General features: G+C 50.0%; 1 protein-coding gene across 2 annotated transcripts; it reads left to right on the forward strand.

Moving 5' to 3' along the window:
• Window positions 1-1096: 1096 nt before the first annotated feature.
• Window positions 1097-15530, forward strand: NIPAL4 (NIPA like domain containing 4; the record flags this gene model as incomplete). 2 transcript variants are annotated; one of them, XM_080699495.1, is made up of 6 exons in its annotated part: window positions 1097-1133; window positions 5738-5977; window positions 10385-10441; window positions 11843-11933; window positions 14067-14227; window positions 14902-15530. In XM_080699495.1, 6 exons carry the CDS (start codon window positions 1097-1099, stop codon window positions 15528-15530), a joined length of 1215 nt encoding a protein of 404 aa, XP_080555621.1. The 2 variants fall into 2 exon arrangements, with proteins under 2 accessions (XP_080555621.1, XP_080555622.1); XM_080699496.1 differs by lacking the exon at window positions 10385-10441.
• Between the last annotated feature and the right edge of the window lie 1972 nt (window positions 15531-17502).

Genomic DNA, 17502 nt, shown 5'->3' on the forward strand with positions numbered 1-17502 from the left:
TCTACCTCCAAGATATACCCTCAGCACTATTTTTTTATTTTTTATTTGGAAACAGGGTCTCACTAAGTTGTAGAGGGCCTCACTAAGTAGCTGAGGCTGGCTGCGAACCTGCAATCCTCCTGCTTCAGCCTCCCTAGACTGGGATTACAAGTGTGCGCCACCACGCCGGGCTAAGCACTATTTTCATATATTTGAAATGAATTTGGAAAATACTAGTCTCCTGCCCGGCGTTGGGGCAAACACTTGTAATTCCAGCATTTGGGAGGTTGAGACAGGAGGATCCTGGTTGGAGGACAGCCTCAGCCACTACTTAGTGAGGCCTTTTACAACTCAGGGAGACCCTGTTTCAAACTAAAGAATAAAAATAGGACTGGGGGGTGGAGCTCAGAGGTAGAATGCCCATGGGTTCCATCCCCAGTACCGCGATATATATATCTCCCATTGATATGTAAGGTCCCTGGGGGACTAGGAAAAGTCTGATTCTACTCTCCATTCTCTCCATTTTCCTCTTTTCATTCAATTTCCCCATTCCCGTGACATAAATACACATTAAGACATTTATTGGGCATTCACTGTATAATTCATACCGCCTAGTGCCAAGCACAGATCAGATCTCTAAGTTGAATGAATAAATGAATGAATGAGCCAGGAAAGAAGGAAGAAAGGGAGGCAGGCAGGCAGAAGAGCGAGCCAGGTTTCCTTGGCCCTTCCACACCGCCACCTCCACCTGGGCGGGGAGGGCGCCAAGTCCCCGCCGCCTCCGCCGGTCACCTGGGGAGGGAGGCGCCCCGCCGCATCCCGAGGCCGCCCGGGACCCGCCCTCGCCTCCTTCCCGGCGGCTGGGCGTCCGCACCCCGCGAGGGCATGCGCCCCTCTTCGGGCCGGAGCCGGCCCCGGCGCCCGGAGTTGCCCAAGGTGCCCAGTGACTCCTCCCCGGGACCCTCCCCCGCGGGGCGCGTCATCCTCCCCACCCCTGGGTCCCGACCCCCGCGGCTTCTCGCCGCCGAGCCGCGCCGGGACAAGTCGCGGCCACCTGCTCCGGAGCGGGGCAGCCGGGGCGCCACCGCCCGCGCCCGCGTCCCTGCGCCCGGGCCCCATGGAGCTGCGGGTCCGCAACAGCAGCTGCCAGAACGGTGCGTGCGGCCGGGAGGGAGCCGGGCGGGCTCCGCATCCCCGCCTGTCTCCCCTCTCCTCTCCTGCCAGGGGGAACTAGACCAAGAAAGGTGTACAGGTACCGGTTGTAGAGCCCTGCTGGGAGGGGGGTCAGCCCGCGATGCCCCCCCCCAGCCGGTGGTCAAACCGGCTGGAGGTCAGGGTTCTGGCTGAGACGATCTCCCACCTTTGCGGCAGGGATGGGGTGGTAAAGGGCGAAAGGGAGGAAAAGGGGGTCACGCTGGGGCGGCGTGGGGGCATTACTAAGGGGATCCTGGGGGAGAGGGTTTAGGGTTTGGTAGGACTCTTGCAAGGTTTTATTATCTGCCGACATCCAGCTGTGTGTCTCCCAAGAGAGGGGAGAGCAGTGCAGGGACCCCACCCTCAAAATCAGGCTGGCCTTTTAGAAATGGGAGGGAGGGAAGGAACCCGGGCAGTACTAAGTAAAGATCCTGGGCTTGTGGTACCAGGGACCAGGTAGTGGCGCAGGCCCATCCCTGTACTCTCATTTTATCCTTGAAGCAACTCCAGAAGGTGGGTAGTGTGTGCTTGGTTCCCCCATTCTAGAGCTATAGAAGCCCTGAAAAGAATAATCTTTTGCTCCAGGGACTGAAGCTGGGGGATGGAATATGGACCAGAGCTGAGGGCTCTACGACCTGTACCTGTACACCTTTCCTGTCTCATCTTGGAGTTGCAGCCTGTGGGGGTATCTCCGCTCCTCTGCCCCTCTCCAGTGAAGCTTTCCAAGTCGGCCTGTTGAGTGTTGACTGACTGGTTTCCTGAGCACCAGGCAGGCTATTTGCAGCCTCACCCTTTAGCCTAGGGCAAAATGCATTCCTTAATTCTAGCATATTCTGGAGGAGTAGCCAGGAGTCTTCTGCCCCAAGAGCCTGTTGTCTGATGAGCAGTCCCCTCAGAATTGAGCTTCCTTTAGCCATCTACCTTTTTGCTTTTCACAGTGATGGGAGAATTTGACAGTGAAGGGTGCTGAGCCCATGGGTGGCAGAGCACCTCCCAGTGACAGCCAAGCCAAGTGAGCACTTTGGCTCCACCCACTAGAGACACACCTCAGGGAGCCGAGCCAGGGAGTGGGAGCTGGCTTGGGCTTCCTGGCTGGTGTGGCCTCGCTGGACCACCTCCCCCAAGCTCCGGCTCACTTCCTGGGTGCAGGGAACTCCTTGCGTTCAGCTCTTGGGCAAGGAGGCCTGAGCTGGAAGAACAGGACAGATGGAAGCAGAACCAGTCTGATGAGGGGCTGAGAGGATGGGTTCCTGTCTCATCTTTCCTGGATTGTGACTCGGGTGTTGGAAAGACAGGTCTCTTATTGCAAAAGACACACAGATGGGATCCGGGCCCAGAGCCACCACCAGGTGTGTGTGTGTGAGTGACTCGAGCAAATTCCTTCCCTTAGTAGAGCCTCAGTTTCCCCCAGCTGAAAGGATGAAGGTTTGACAGCCTGTTTTATAAGGTTCTTCTGGCATATATATATATATATAGTCATTATATATATATTATATATATATATATAATTTCTTTTTGTCATTCTGTGCTATAAAATAAAGGCCAGTATCACCGTCCCTTATTCTGGTCCACTAAGATGCTGCTTTGTGCTGTTAGACCGGCGAACGCTGGAGCCCTTCTGAGCACTGCCTAGGAGTACTAGCTTGGTCTGAGAAGTACCTGGTTTAGGATTACATCTTTGGCCTTGGAGCCTGGGCCTCTTTGGCACAGATTGAGAAGGGTCTTCTATCTCTAGAGGTCACCAAAATGAATGTGTGAGAGGCTGAGCCCAGAACAAAAATGATGGGAGCCAGGTGGGCTCAGGAATGGCAGAGGGCATTCCATGTAAGACATGGGATGGCTCGGCTAAAGCCGCTTGTTACCTTAAGAGTTGGCATACCCAGGGAGACAAACGGAACTTTTGATTTTGGGGGTTTTTTTTGTGCTGGGTATGGAATTCAGGGGCATTTTACCTCTGAGCTACACCCCCAGCCCTATTTTTATTCTTTATTTTGAAATACTAAGTTGCAGAGAACCTCACTACATAGCTGAAGCTGGCTGGGAACCTGTGATCTTCCTGTCTCAGCATCCCAAGTACTGGGAATTGCAAATGGGCACCACCATTCTCAGCTAGAACTTTTGATTTTGAAGTGTAGCCCCCAAATTGAATTATCGTGGGCGAGCTCATACTTTTTAAACGTTGGCAATAGATTCGTGTGTGTGTAGTTTTTTGCTGTACTTTGTGGTGCTGGGGACTGAACCCAGGGCCTCATACACACTAGACAAGCTGTCTACCACTGAGCTACAATTCCCAGGCCTTCTTATTTTATTTTGAAACAGGGTCTTTCTCTTAAGTTGCCTGGGCTGGCTTCCAATTTGCAATCTTCCTGCCTCAGTCTCCTGAATATCTGAGATTACAAGCCACTGCACCTGGCTACAGATTCCAACTTTAAAATGACTCTTAGGAGGCCGGACGCAGCCTGCATCCCTGCTCCCACAACCTTCTTTACAGTGGGGGAGGGTTATGACCATGGGCTTTGACAACGGGTGCACTTGGAGTCTAATTCTCTGTCTTCAATTCTTACTTCCAAAGCACTACCACGGCAGTGTTAGGAAGATTACTGAACTCAGTTTTCTTCAGCTAAAAACCAGGAAATAGTCATTGTGCCTGTTTCAGAGATTGTTTGTCAGGGATCCCCATGGAAGAGTCCAGGACCAGGCACTATGTGGATCGTAGCACAGGAGACTGTTGATTACTTTTTGTTCTACTGAATTCTCACAGGTTAGCTTTTTGCTGAGAGTCTGCCTGGTGTTCCCAGGCCCCTTCTTTTGCTGCATTTAGTGTTTGTGCCAGCTGAGGAAGGCAGGGGTGGGCTGGCTCAGAGCCAAGAGAGCAGATTCAGACACTCGGGGATGATGCTAAGACTTGAAGAACAAACCAAAGAGAGTCTGCACCAGGGGGCAGGGACACCAATCCTTTTGTGGTCCAGCCACTGACCACAATTACTAATGGTGTTAGAAGCAAGGCCTAGATCAGTCGGTTCTCAGAAAGAGGAAGTCACTGCTTGGTCATCTGCAGGCCTGGGAGGATTTCTAGTGTCTCTCCTCATTCCCTCGTGCTGCCCGTGACCAGTCCCCGTCACAGCGGGAGCTTAGGGGCATAGAAGTAAGTGACGATCCCAAGGTGGGATCGTGTGCCATGGGATACCGTGCGCCCAGACGCTGGGAGGGGAGTCCTGTGGAGGATGGACTCGATGGTGTCTTGGGGGACACTGCCGGGTGTGGGGAGCATCAGCTTCACACGTTGGAGTTCTGAAGCCAGACAACCCATGCGTCCTTAAGCAAGGTACCTGGTCGCTCTTTGCCTCCATCGCTACACCTGTGAAATGGGGACCAAAGACATCACTTAAGTGAAAAATGGCTGCAAAAATTTGGTTCTCTCATGACAGTAAAGCACTTAGCCAGAGGTCTTTCTTTCTTTCTTTCTTTCTTTCTTTCTTTCTTTCTTTCTTTCTTTCTTTCTTTTTTGTGGCACTGGGGTTCCTGGAAGCCCTTCTACCTCAGGGCTACACTCCCAGACCTATTTTATATTTTTATTTGGAAACAGGGTCTCTTAAGCCAGTGAGGCTGGCTTCGAACCAGCGCGATCCTCCTGTCTCCGCCTCCCAAGCGTGGGGATTACAAGCGTGCGCCTCCACGCCCGGCCCCAGAGAAATTTCTTAATGAACAGCACTACTATTATTTTTAGGTTGGGACCCAGAGTGCAAGGGGAGCCCTGCAGTAGTCAAGAGGCCTAAACAGTGGCCAATTCCAACATTTTTTTTTTTTTCAGTAATATTGGGAATTGAACCCAGGGCCATTCTACCTCCGAGTTATACCCCCAGCCCTATTTTATTTTTCATTTGGAAACAAGGTCTCCCTAAGTTGTGAAGGACATTGCTAAGTTGCTGATTCTGGCCTCAAACCTGCAATTCTTCTGTCTCGGCCTCCCAAGTTTTGGGATTGCAGGCGTGTGCCACTGGCTGAATTCCAACATTTTAAAAAAGTACTTTCACTGGTTCATTGTAGTCTCAGGTCATAATATAGTTCAGAGTGCTAGACATATATGCATACAGCACTTGGTGAGCTTGCCCCGGGCTCCCTCCCACTCCCTTCCTTTCCCCATACATGATATTGAGATGGGCATCGGTATCCTCACACGTGTACAGAACATCGATGGAAGTGTTTCTTCATTAATTCCCCTCTGCCTCCCCCGGCATCCTCCTCCTCTAGGCCTCCTCCATTGCTCCACTGGGGTTTCTCCTCTGTTATCTAAGCCCCTCTCATATCTCAATCACTCCCTAGCATTCGCATGAGAGAAAACATAGGACCCCTCACTTTCTGTGGCTAGCTAATCTCACCTCCATCCATTTTCCTACAAATAACACGATTCTGTCCTTCTTTTTTGCTGAGCAGAGGTCCGTTGTGAGTGTAGCCTCTAATTTTGTAATCTGCGCATCTGTCGACCGCCCCCTGGGCTGGTTAACTCCGGTGCCGGTGCAGCTGCACATGCGCGTAGCGTGACTCTCCCGGTCTTCCCACCCAGGCTCCCTGATCCACCTCTACTGCTCCTCCCAGGAGATCCTGTGTCAGATCGTCAGCGGCCTCAGCCCCGAGGTGCCCAACAATGCCACCCTTAACAGCTGGCAGGAGAGGCTCCGGAAGAACTATGGCTTCTATATCGGCCTGGGCCTGGCTTTCCTGTCCAGCTTCCTCATCGGCAGCAGCGTCATCCTCAAGAAGAAAGGCCTCATGCGACTTGTGGCCATGGGTGCCACTCGGGCAGGTAAGATCCTTGGGGCAGGAGGAGAGTGGGAAATAGAGCCCATGGGTGGCTCCCTTTACAGGAGCCAGGGATGTAGTTTGAGGGCCTGGCCTCAGACAGGCATTAGAATCTCATTGCCAATCCCATCGAGGATCTCAGCCACCAACAGGAGACCTTCGTTAATAACCATTTCCTGAGAACATCGTGACAGGTGCACTGGGGTAAGTCAGGGGAAAGCTTCAGGATGGGAAATTAGATGCTGCGGGCTCAGGCCGGGTTTGACTTCTTACCAGCCCTGTCATTTCAGCTAAGTCACAATTCCTCCTGTAGCGGCGGTATAGATGCCCCTGCCCACTGCATCAGACTCTCCTGGGCCCTCGCTCCCCAGGGGCTACAACACAGTTACCCGGTCTCCGTCCACAGGGGACTTGCTTGCTTGGAAAGTAGGATGCATTTCCATTAAATGGTCCTGAGAGAAGGACTTAAGTAAGAGAATTCATTCGTGGAGTTTTCTTTAATCACATCCTTGCTGAGCTCCAGGGACGATGCTAGTCAAGGGGGTACGGTGTCCTCGGGGAGCACTTAGACAGACCAATCCACAGGCAATTGTCCTGTGGCATGTTAAGTGCCATCATGGACAAAATACAGACTACTGAGGAATCCCTTGGATGGGGCGTGTAAAGCTCAGACTTGGAGGGGTTTACGGGAAGCTTTCTATAGAAGGCGATCTTTCAGCTGAGGCCCAACTGATAAGGAGATGGCAAGGTGAATGGGAAAATAGAAAGGCATAATGCTCCAGGCAGAAAGTACAGCATGCACAGAAGCTCAGAGGCAAAAGAGCAAGAGCCATGTCTAGAGGAAGCTCAGGTTGGCCTGAGTTTGGAAGGATGGAAAATGAGGAAAGATCAGCTCATGACAGGTGTTAAAATCGAGTGTAAGAGTCGAGTGACTGAGAGGTGTCAGACCAGGGACTGACGTGGTCTGATTTGTGTTGAAAAGGTTCCTGATCATTGGGTAGATGATGGATTAGGACACAGGCCGAAGGCTGGGAGACCAGCTTGGTAAGCAAAAGGACACACTTGGGCCCGGAAGATGGCGCTGGGGATGGACACCAGTGGTGGATTCCAGGGAGAGCCTTGGGGGCAGAAGTCCCTGGCACAGGGAGAGGCTAAGTAGTCAGGGGTGAATCAGGCTTCTGACTTGAGCAACCGGGAAGAGGATGGTGCTACTTTCTGAGATGAAGAATGTAGAAGGAGAAACAGGTTTTTGGTAAGGTGATGTGTTCAGGTTTGGACATGCCCACTGAACGCTTCGGCACGGTAGGAGCAGACCATTAGGGTTCCAGTTCTGGATCCTGGATTCCTGAGGATAGGATCCTGAACAAGAAACTTATTTTGTTTTTGTGCCTTAGTTCCCTCATCTATAAAATGGGCACAAGGATAGTAGTAGCCTAGTTATTCAGAAGGCCTGTACAGGTTGAGTGTCTCTTACGTGAAATGTTTGAGATTTCAAATTTTCTCAGATTTTGGAATATCTGCATCCACATAATGAGATATCTTGGAGATGAGACCTGCCTCAACAAGAAATTTATTATGTTTCATATACACCTTATACACATGGTCTGAAGGCAATTTTATGTGGTGTATGTAATAATTTTGTACATGAAATGAAGTTTCATGGTATGGAATTTTCCCACTCAAGGTATTATGTCAGCATCCAGAAAGCTTTGGATTTGGAAAAATTTGAGATTTTGGATGTTAAGGATTAGGGACACTTCACCTGTAACATGTCTAGAAAGATTCTCATTGCAAACCAGGTGTGGTAAGGCACACTTATAATCCCAGTACTTGGAAGTCTGAGACAAGAGGAGCGCAGGTTTGTACCCTAGAGGCCCTTTGCAACTTAATGGCACCTTGTTTCAAAATTTAAAAATAGAATTATGGGTGTAGCTCAGAGGTAGAATGTCCTTGGGTTCAATCCCCAGCAACACACACACACACACACACACACACACACACACACACACACACTGCTCCATACGGAGTAAGCACCAATGATGGTGTTGAGTTACCCAAGGAGGGTCCCGAGAGCCCAGGTGTGCTCTACAGTGGAAAAGCAGGAGATGAAAAAATAAAGTTGTAACTGTGGCCATTGCTGCTCTGTCTTTTTCAAAGGCCAGAGACCTCTGCAAGTGCCAGGAAAATGTCTGCTTATGGTCAGAGGAAAGCAAGGGAAGTATTGACTATTCAGAAAGACACCTTCCCTTGGACCTATCTTTTCCTTTGAGCCACTACTCCACTATCTTCTGAGATTTAAAAAAAATTTTTTTGCCGGGCGTGGTGACGCACACTTGTAATCCCCGCCTTGGGAGGCTGAGACAGGAGGATCGTGCAGGTTCGAAACCAGCCTCAGCTGGTTTAAGAGACCCTGTCTCCAACTAAAATATAAAAAGGTCTCAGAGTGTAGCCTGGAGGTAGAAGGCCTCTGGGTTCCATCCCTAGTACCACCAAAACAAAACAAAACAAAAACCTTTTTTTTGTAATATTGGGGATTGAATCCAGGGGTGCTCTACTATCGAGATACACCTCCAGCTCTTTTTTATTTTGTATTTTTGAAACAAGGTCCGGATAAGTTCCCACTCAATGGCCTCAAATCTGTCATCCTCCTGTCTCCGCCTCCCAAGTACTGGGATTATAGTCATATATCCCTGCACCTGGCTGAGATTTCTTAGAGTGAAATGCTCCCGGAGGTATTAACATTTCAGGGAGATTCTGACCCCTTTTTGGAACCTGTTGAAAGTGAAAGATGATCTCCTTAGAAACGTGGGCTTCCCAAAAAGCAGCATATGAGCTTGTGGATTTTCCCAGAACTGCCTGAGGCCCATCCATCCTCCTCATCAACACTGATAGGATGGAGGACTGACCATGTGCCAGGCCCTTGACAAAGCAGACACCATTTCTGACTTTGTGAAGCTTCTGTTTTAGTGAGGAAAATGCCAGAAAATATATAGATCAACTCAGGTGACAAATGATAGGTGTTATGAGGAAGAAGAGCTGGGTGTTATGAAAGAGAATACCGAGGGGAGATCATAGGGGACCAGGAGGGTGGATTGGGAGAATCCACATTCAATCGCAGGTCTCAGCGTGAGCATGGACTTTGGCAGACCCTGGCAAGAAGAGTGTTTTGGACACTGAGAAAGGCATGTGCAAAGGCCCCAGGCAGGGAAGAGCTGATGGTTTCTGAGGAGCCAAAAGGAAAGAGAGGAGAGGCAGAGGTACATTTGGAGCAGTGGACAGGGCTGAGGCTATGCACGGTCTTGTTAAGGATTCTGGTCTTTATCCCACAAGTCATTGGAAGCTGCTGGGCAGCTATAAACTAAGAAGTGGTGTGATCTGACTCACATTCCTTTGAGAGATCACTGGCTGTCACGACACAGAGAGATTGTTGAAAGGATGGGGGAGAGTGGGAGTAATCACTTGCCATCACCCCGCCCTGGACCAGAGATGGTGGCCCTTTGAGTAGGGTGGCGGCAGCAGACACTTGAGATTCTTTTTGGAGATGGAATCTGCAGAATGGACTGGATGCAGAAGGTGGGCAGAGAGGAGCACCAAGAGTGGTTCCCTGGCTTCAGGCCAAAGGAATGTGCTGTTGACTCTGTGGGTTTCATTTGGCAGGTGGGTGGGGGACATTTAAAATCAATTATTTAGCTGGGCAGGGTGGCTCACGCTTGTAATCCCGGTACTTGGGAGGCTGAGACAGGAGGATCCGGGTTTGCAGCCAGCCTTAACTACCTAGTGAGACCCTCTGAAACTTAACTGAGATCTTGTCTCAAAATAAAGTATAAAGCTGGGCGTGCACGCTTGTAATCCCCGCACTTGGGAGGCGGAGACAGGAGGATTGTGCAGGTTAGAAGCCAGCCTCACTGGCTTAAGAAACCCTGTTTCCAAATAAAAAATATAAAATGTGTCTGGGAGTGTAGCCTGGAAGTAGAAGGGTTTCCGGGAACCTCAGTACCACCCCCCAAAAAAACAATAAAATATTGGGCTGGGGATGTAGCTCAGAGGTAGAATGCCTCTGGGTTCCATCCCCAGCACCATAAAACAAACAGAAAACAAAAACCAAAAAAACCTCAAAAATAAATAATAAAACCAATCATTTAAGGCAGAGATTGAAATGTCAACAGATTGAAGAGGCGTAGACCATCAGATGTACATCTGGGCTGGGAGGAAAGGCCCAGGCTACAGGTATGAAGCAGGGCACCATATGCAGATGGCATTTAAAGGTTTGATATTGGATGGAACCACCCCGGAGAGGAGCTAGAACCAAGCCCTGGGAAGCCCTTCGGGGTGGGAAAGTGAGGGCAATGTCAGGAGAACTGTCTGAGGAAGCATGGCCACGTTCTAACCTTGTGTCCATTCCCTCCTACAGTGGATGGAGGCTATGGCTACCTGAAGGATACCATGTGGTGGGCTGGATTTCTCACCAGTAAGTGGGCTCGTCTGCTACATTCATTAACAGTGGTGTATTGATAGCAGGGATGGAGATGAGGGAGGGGAGGTTGGGACATTTCTGTTTCTACTGTAGAAAGTGGGGCCCTAAGGCCAGATGGCTGGGTAACCAGGACAGCCTTGGCCTCTTACCTCACACTCCACCACTCTCTCAACCCCAAGTCAGGCTCCCGCCATGAAGCCTCTACCCCCAGAAAGGTATGTACAGCATGGAAATGGTGAGCGTGTGTTTCCCCCACTTTCTTTAAAGTACAGGGAGAGGGCTTTACTACCTCTTGGCAGTGGGTTCTTGTATTTCTACATGGTAGAAACTAGGGTCCCAAGGCAATTTCCCCACTCCGTGGACAGCTGATTTATTGGCCTAGGTAGCACTTGGTTTCTCTGCCACTACAGGACTACTATAGGTTTGCCCAGATTTGCACACTCAGATTTGCACATTTCTCCCACTTTCCATCCCCACCTCTCTGGCTATCAAACCTGAATTCTTTTTGGTGGAAACTAACACCTTTTATTTATAAGCCCCTAAATCAGGGTTTGATCTTCACTCTTGCCAGAGCTATCACAGTGACTATCTGCTTTTGAAGGGAACACCTAGGTTGATACCAGCAGAGAGACGGGCTTCTACAGATGAGAACTCAGGGGGGCAATATAGGCTCCTTGGGAACATCAGGCTTTTCTAACAACCTGCCTGTTGGTTTGGCCCATCCCTAGTTCCCCCTAGGAAAGATAGGGCCATGGACTAATTGTTCCCAGAGAATGTAACTATTTCTTTATTTGATAATTAACGCTATCTAGAACCTGCCTTAAAGATGTAGACCTAAAGCCAGGCGTGGTGGTGCACACCTGTAATCCCAGTACTTAGGAGACTGAGGGGGGAGAATTGCAGGTTTGAGGGCAGCCTCGGATACTTCGCGAGGCTTTCAGCAACGTGCAAGACCCTGTTTCGAAATAAAAAATAAAACTGGACTAGGGGTGTAACTTGGAGATAAAATGCCCCTGGGTTTAATCCTCAGCACTACCACCTAAAAGAAAAAAAATGTAGACCTCAATATTGGCAGTCCCTGGACACAGACTAAATCATGCCTGGACTAGAAATGGATTGACATGGAGAACAAGAAAACTCCTATCCCCAGCATCTCTCGTGGCCGTGCCTCTGGACCTCAGCCTTGTCCTCTTACAAAGGGAAGGGTTTGGTGAGGGAAGTTAGATGCTGACCTTGCAACCCGGCTCTCCAGGGAGAGACCAGAGGATCAGGATTCTAAGGAATGCTGGTGTGGGATTCTTGGGATGTCGGGGCAGTGGAGGAAGCAGTCTCTACCCAGATTCACCTGGAATGGAGGTGAATCACACGGGCCTCTTTTCTCCTTCCATGTCCTAGTGGCCGCTGGAGAAGTTGCCAACTTTGGAGCCTACGCCTTTGCACCTGCCACAGTCGTCACGCCGCTGGGAGCGCTGAGTGTCCTCATAAGGTTGTTGCCACCTCTCTGGCCCTGCCTGCCTCTTTCCTGTTTGCAGTTCGTTGAGGCCTGGAGTTACCAAGTGGGATCAGCTGCCACTTGGTATCTGGGGGCCTCGGCAGTCCCAGGCCCTAGAAAGAGGCCAAGTGCCATCCAAAGTTCTAAACACTTAGATTGTTTGCTGCCACTGACCCTCCAAGCCCAGGCCAGTGATAAGACATTCTACTGCCACCAGGCTGAATGCCTCATGGGAATATTTTGGTGCTCCAGTGGGAGAAGCTTACGGATTAAGAGAAGGATCTCCAGATTAACACTACCCAAGTTCTAATTTACTAGCTATGTTATCTTGGGCAAGTCACTCAACACTCTAAGCCTTAATTCCCCATCCATAAAACAGGGATGCTGATGATACTTGGTGCACAGAAAATACACCAAAGAATAACTATGGCTATCATACATTGAGGACCTACTATGTGCTAAGCATCCCCACCTGAGCCTAAGAGAGTAAAGTTAAGCAGCTTGGCCGAGGTTCCAAGTGGCCAGGCCTGGAATCCAACCTGGGCCGTCCAGTACCAGAGGCCAGATACCATGTTGCCTCTCAAGTAAACACTCAACAAATGAATTCTAGTTTTTAAGAATAACTGATGCTAGATTAGGGGATATAGGTCAGAGGTAGACTTCTTGCCTAGCACGCCCAAGGACCCAGGTTTGATCCCTTGCACTGCAAAAACTAAGTACTTAATTATTTAAAATAACTGATACTAAGTGGGTGTGCCTCCCGCCACCCCTGGTCGGTCTCCTGAGCTACATGCACAGAGCCAGTTTCTCTCTTGGGGTACTAACATCCCACTTGAAGGAAGCTTTGACTATTGGACTAACCTTCAGATCCCGGCGAATCCCAGCCGACCACACCCTCCACCCATGCTTTTCTGTTTTGTCTTGCCATCTTGATGGCAATTTTGCAACATTTTTGCAGTCAGAAAATGAACAGAACCGTGACTCATCCCACACAACTGGTATAACCGATCGCACAGCCAATATCACCGTGACACCACCATCGCACAGCTTGCAAATCCCCACTCCCAGGAAGTTGGGGCGGCATGAAGTCCTCTGGTGTGTGACCCCTGCCTGTGTGAATGCCCCCAGCCAGGACATTGTAGGTCAAATGTTTTTTTACCTCTTTAGAAGGGGACTTAGACATCAGTGCCTTCTCTCTTGACACCCTGAAGCAGGAGGTTTTGAGGATATCTGGGTCAACAGCTTTTTATCTAAACTAATGTCACCTTCATAAAAACAGAGAAGCAAGCCCTGGCGGGCCGGATTCCTCTCTTTCTTCCCCTCACCTTGGCTGAATGGAAACATGTCACCAAGAAACAGCCAGGAACGAGGTATCTTGTGAAAACTTGGGGAAGTCACAAGAATCCTCTTTACTGAGGTGTGCCAGAAAACCCATCAGCTTTATGAGAAGAGGGACTGGACCTCAAATCCTGGCTCCACTTGGTCAGATGATAGCACCAACTCAGTTTTTTTCTTCTTCTTTTCATGAGACTCCTTTTTCTCACCTATAAAGTGGGGGCACTATATTTTATTTCACAATGAAGTGTGAGATGTTAGTGAAACAGCAAATGAAATGTTCCTGGCACAGTACCTGGTAGGGTGCATTGACGTCATACATCTTTTTTTTTTTTTAGTCATATATCTTAATGGAGTACAAGATGGTAGGGGCATACATGCACACATCACCCAATTAGCCCTTACCCAACTGAGTTTTTATTTTTATATTTTTGTGAGGATGGAACCCAGAGGTGCTCTACCCCTGAACTACATCCTCAGCCCTTTTTAAAATTTTACTGTGAGACAGGATCTGGCTAAGTTGCCCAGGCCGGCCTCGAATTTGTGATCCTCCTGAATCAGCCTCCCTAGCAGCTGGGATTTGACATGAGTCGTAAGTTTCTATTTCACACATTTGACATATTTGACATGAGTTTCTACTTCACGCATTTCTGGGAGATCTAGAAAAGACGTTCCATGAGTGAGTACTGAGTTTGGATTTGCTGTTGCCCTGGATTATTCAACCCTGGTATCGTCAGGACACAGAGACAGGCACAGCCTTCCTAACCCCTTGTCTCCCTTCTCCACACACAGTGCCATCCTGTCCTCGTATTTCCTGGGGGAGACCCTGAACCTGCTGGGGAAGCTGGGCTGTGTGGTCTGTGTGGCTGGCAGCACAGTGATGGTGATACATGCCCCCGAGGAAGAGAAGGTCACGACTGTGGTTCAGATGGCCTCCAAGATGAAAGACACAGGTAGGTCTCCAGCCTGGGGAGCAGAAACATAGGGCCGTAGCCAGGCGTGGTGGCTCACACTTGTAATCCTAGCATTTGGGAGGCCGAGACAGGAGGATCGAGGTTCACAGACAGCCTCAGCTGCTTAGTGAGGTCCTTTGCAACTCAGTGAGACCCTGTTTCAAAATAAAGAATAAAAAATAGGGCTGGGGGTGTAGCTTGAAGGCAGAATGCCCCTGGGTTCCATCCTCAGTACCTAAAAACAAACAAACGAAAAAGAAACATAGGGCCGCATGTGGGGGCGGTCTCATTGGTTTCTGACCATGTCAGGTGCCAGAGAAGTCAAGCTGCAGACAGTGAGTTAGGCTGGTACCTGTTAACAAGGCAATCTTATGGGCTTCCTCGCCCGAGGTACCTGGACACCACTTCCTGTTTACGATGTGTCAGGCACCATCCTAAATGCTGTTTGCATTTAGGATCATATTGAATCTTTCAAAGTGACCTTACTATCATTGGTCCTCTTTTACGAATGAGGACTTTTAACAACGGGCCCATTTTGTTAAGACATTGAAGCTGAGCCCAGAGGCCACCAATCTGATTCTAGAGCAGCGTCCCCCCGCGGTGGGTCCTGGGCCCCGGATGCTGAGCATACCCCCTACGCAGCTGAGATGGCGTTTGTTTCTCCCTCCCGGCAGGGTTCATCATATTTGCTGTGCTTCTGCTCGTCTTCTGCTTGGTCCTCATCTTCATCGTCGCCCCACGGTATGGGCAAAGGAATATCCTCGTGTACATTGTCATCTGCTCTGTGATCGGGGCCTTCTCGGTGACCGCTGTCAAGGGTCTGGGCATCACCATCAAGAACTTCTTCCAGGGGCTGCCGGTCGTGCGGCACCCGCTGCCCTACATCCTGTCCCTCATGCTGGCGCTGTCCCTCAGCACTCAGGTCAACTTCCTCAACAGGGCGCTGGACATCTTCAACACCTCCCTGGTCTTCCCCATCTACTATGTGTTCTTCACCACGGTGGTCGTCGCCACCTCCATCATCCTCTTCAAAGAGTGGTACAGCATGTCAGCTGTGGACATCATGGGGACCCTCTCTGGCTTTCTCACCATCATCTTGGGGGTGTTCATGCTTCATGCTTTCAAAGACTTGGACATCAGCTGGGCCAGCCTGCCCCACATGCACAGAAACCCCAGCCCAGCCCCAGCTCCAGAGCCCACTGTTGTTCGACTGGAAGATAAGAATGTCCTTGTGGACAATATAGAGCTCGCCAGCACCCCCTCACCGGCAGAGAAGCCCAAAGTATTTATCATCCCGTCTTAAAGCTTGGGATACAGGAGTGAGGGGGTGGGCCTGGTGGTACAGCCTGACCTCTCGATTTCAGAACCACCTGGCTGTTGTCAGCATGAGCGTTGTCAATGGGCTGTCTTTGCGTGAGATGTTGAGTTATACCTCATTACTGTTTCCAGGTGGAGAATCCCTACCCAGTGAACAGTGGCAGCAGAACTTTCTGGAAGCACAGGTTCAGTGACCAAATACCCTAGTTTACATAGGAGCCAACAGGTCCCCCGGGCCTCCCTTCCCGCTGGTTCCCTCGGTGCCATCTCTGTGTCAGGGAGAAGATAGAATTTGACCCATTGAATGTAGTGTAGTCTAAGAACATCCCTTTGATATGGGTCGTCAGGAAATCCTTGGCATCGTTTCCCCTTCTGAGACTGAATCACCAGACCTTAGCCCAAGAATGATACAGAGCTGGCTTCCGGAGCCCCGAGAGGGCCTTGGAAGCCACCCTCTCCAGAAATGACAGGTGCAAGTCAGTGTGAAATATCCTGTTGTTTTTCCATTGCCTCTTGGAGACAGAAGCAGGACCTCAGCTGACCTTACTGGGAATGCTCCCGGATGTCTCAGGGAAAAAATAAAATCAGCAAGCCTATTCTCCAAGCACTCCAGCTGTGTGGTCAGCATGGTGGCATTCCTCCACTCTGCTCCAGCGCCTCCCCTTCCCTCGCTCTGTCCACCCCGGGGCGGCGGTCACCAGAACATGCAGGCAATAAACTCAGAACCTGGAAATGGCAACTAAAGATGCCTGACAGCCAAGTTCTCCTGACCAATCCAACGTCTCATTTTGCCTTGCTCTGGAGACAGAAGAGAAGTTGCTCTGCTTTTATAAGTGCGCCAGCTGTGGAGTTGGAATCCGGCCCAGTGAACTTTCCTTTTCTTCAAGGAGTCACCCAGAAGATGATTTGGGGGAGGTGGAGAGAAGAGCGAGGAGCCAAGTCAGGGTTTGGCAAAAGGCAGTCACAGGCTCTCTGGAAACTGTGGGCTGGCTAACCTTTGGGTTTACTCTGGCGCCCAACCAGGTTTAAAATTTTAACCCAACTCAGGTTAAAGGGTTCTGGGTAATTTCTATTCTGCACCCTTAGAGGCTCAGCCAGGGGGATTAGCTCTGAATCTCAAAGGCCAAGTGGGGTTGCAGGTTTGGTGCAACGTGTGTTCTGGCTGCTGTGGGCCAGATTGCCACTGAGCCCCAGTTCTACTGCAGATGCTACAACGCCCCACACCATCTGCTCTGGTGGCTGCCTTGAGTCCCTTCACATATGGTCGGAGGTACCCATTAAATTGAGGAGCTGGACAGATATAACTGGTAACCCTCCTCTTCTCTCTAAGCTGCATGAACATGAGCTTAGAGAAAGGGAAGTCAGACACCAGTTTATCAGAAAGAGGGAAGACTTGAACTTCAGCCCCCAGGTTGGTGTTGAGCTTCCCCTGTGAACCCCTGCCTACGTGCTCTTTACATCTCATGACCCACATGTAGCCAAGCCTGAGCCAAACTCTGGCTGGCACTGGAACGCCAAAGTCTCAGCAGTTCATTAAAAACCGAGGCTGCACCTCCAGCCAAATCCCCAGTTTTTAATGAACGTGGATTTCTGTCTGTAACTCAAATCAATGCAACACACTGGATCTTAATGGAGTAAGCCAAGGGCCCTGACAATGTGGGGTCAAGAATAAAGACTTTGGAGTATGTTTACTTGATACTTCTGTCTCGACCTTCCTTGAACATGGAGGAATGAAACTAGCTCCTCTGGAGCTGGGAAGCCAAGTTCCCAGTCTCTGAAAGAGCATGGCTGCCAAGAAAATCCCTCCAGGGCCTGCTCTTGTTATGCCCTCAGTAGAGGGGGAGAACTTGTTTTGGGAGTAGAATTCATTGAAGATAACTCATTTCCAGTTCATTTCTGAGCCCTCACTGGGCACTAGGCATAGTAGGTATTCTATATAAATTTTCTCTTGAAGGCTT

Source organism: Muscardinus avellanarius (genome assembly GCF_963383645.1).
Source record: "Muscardinus avellanarius genome assembly, chromosome: 7".
In the NCBI taxonomy this organism is placed as follows: domain Eukaryota; kingdom Metazoa; phylum Chordata; class Mammalia; order Rodentia; family Gliridae; genus Muscardinus; species Muscardinus avellanarius.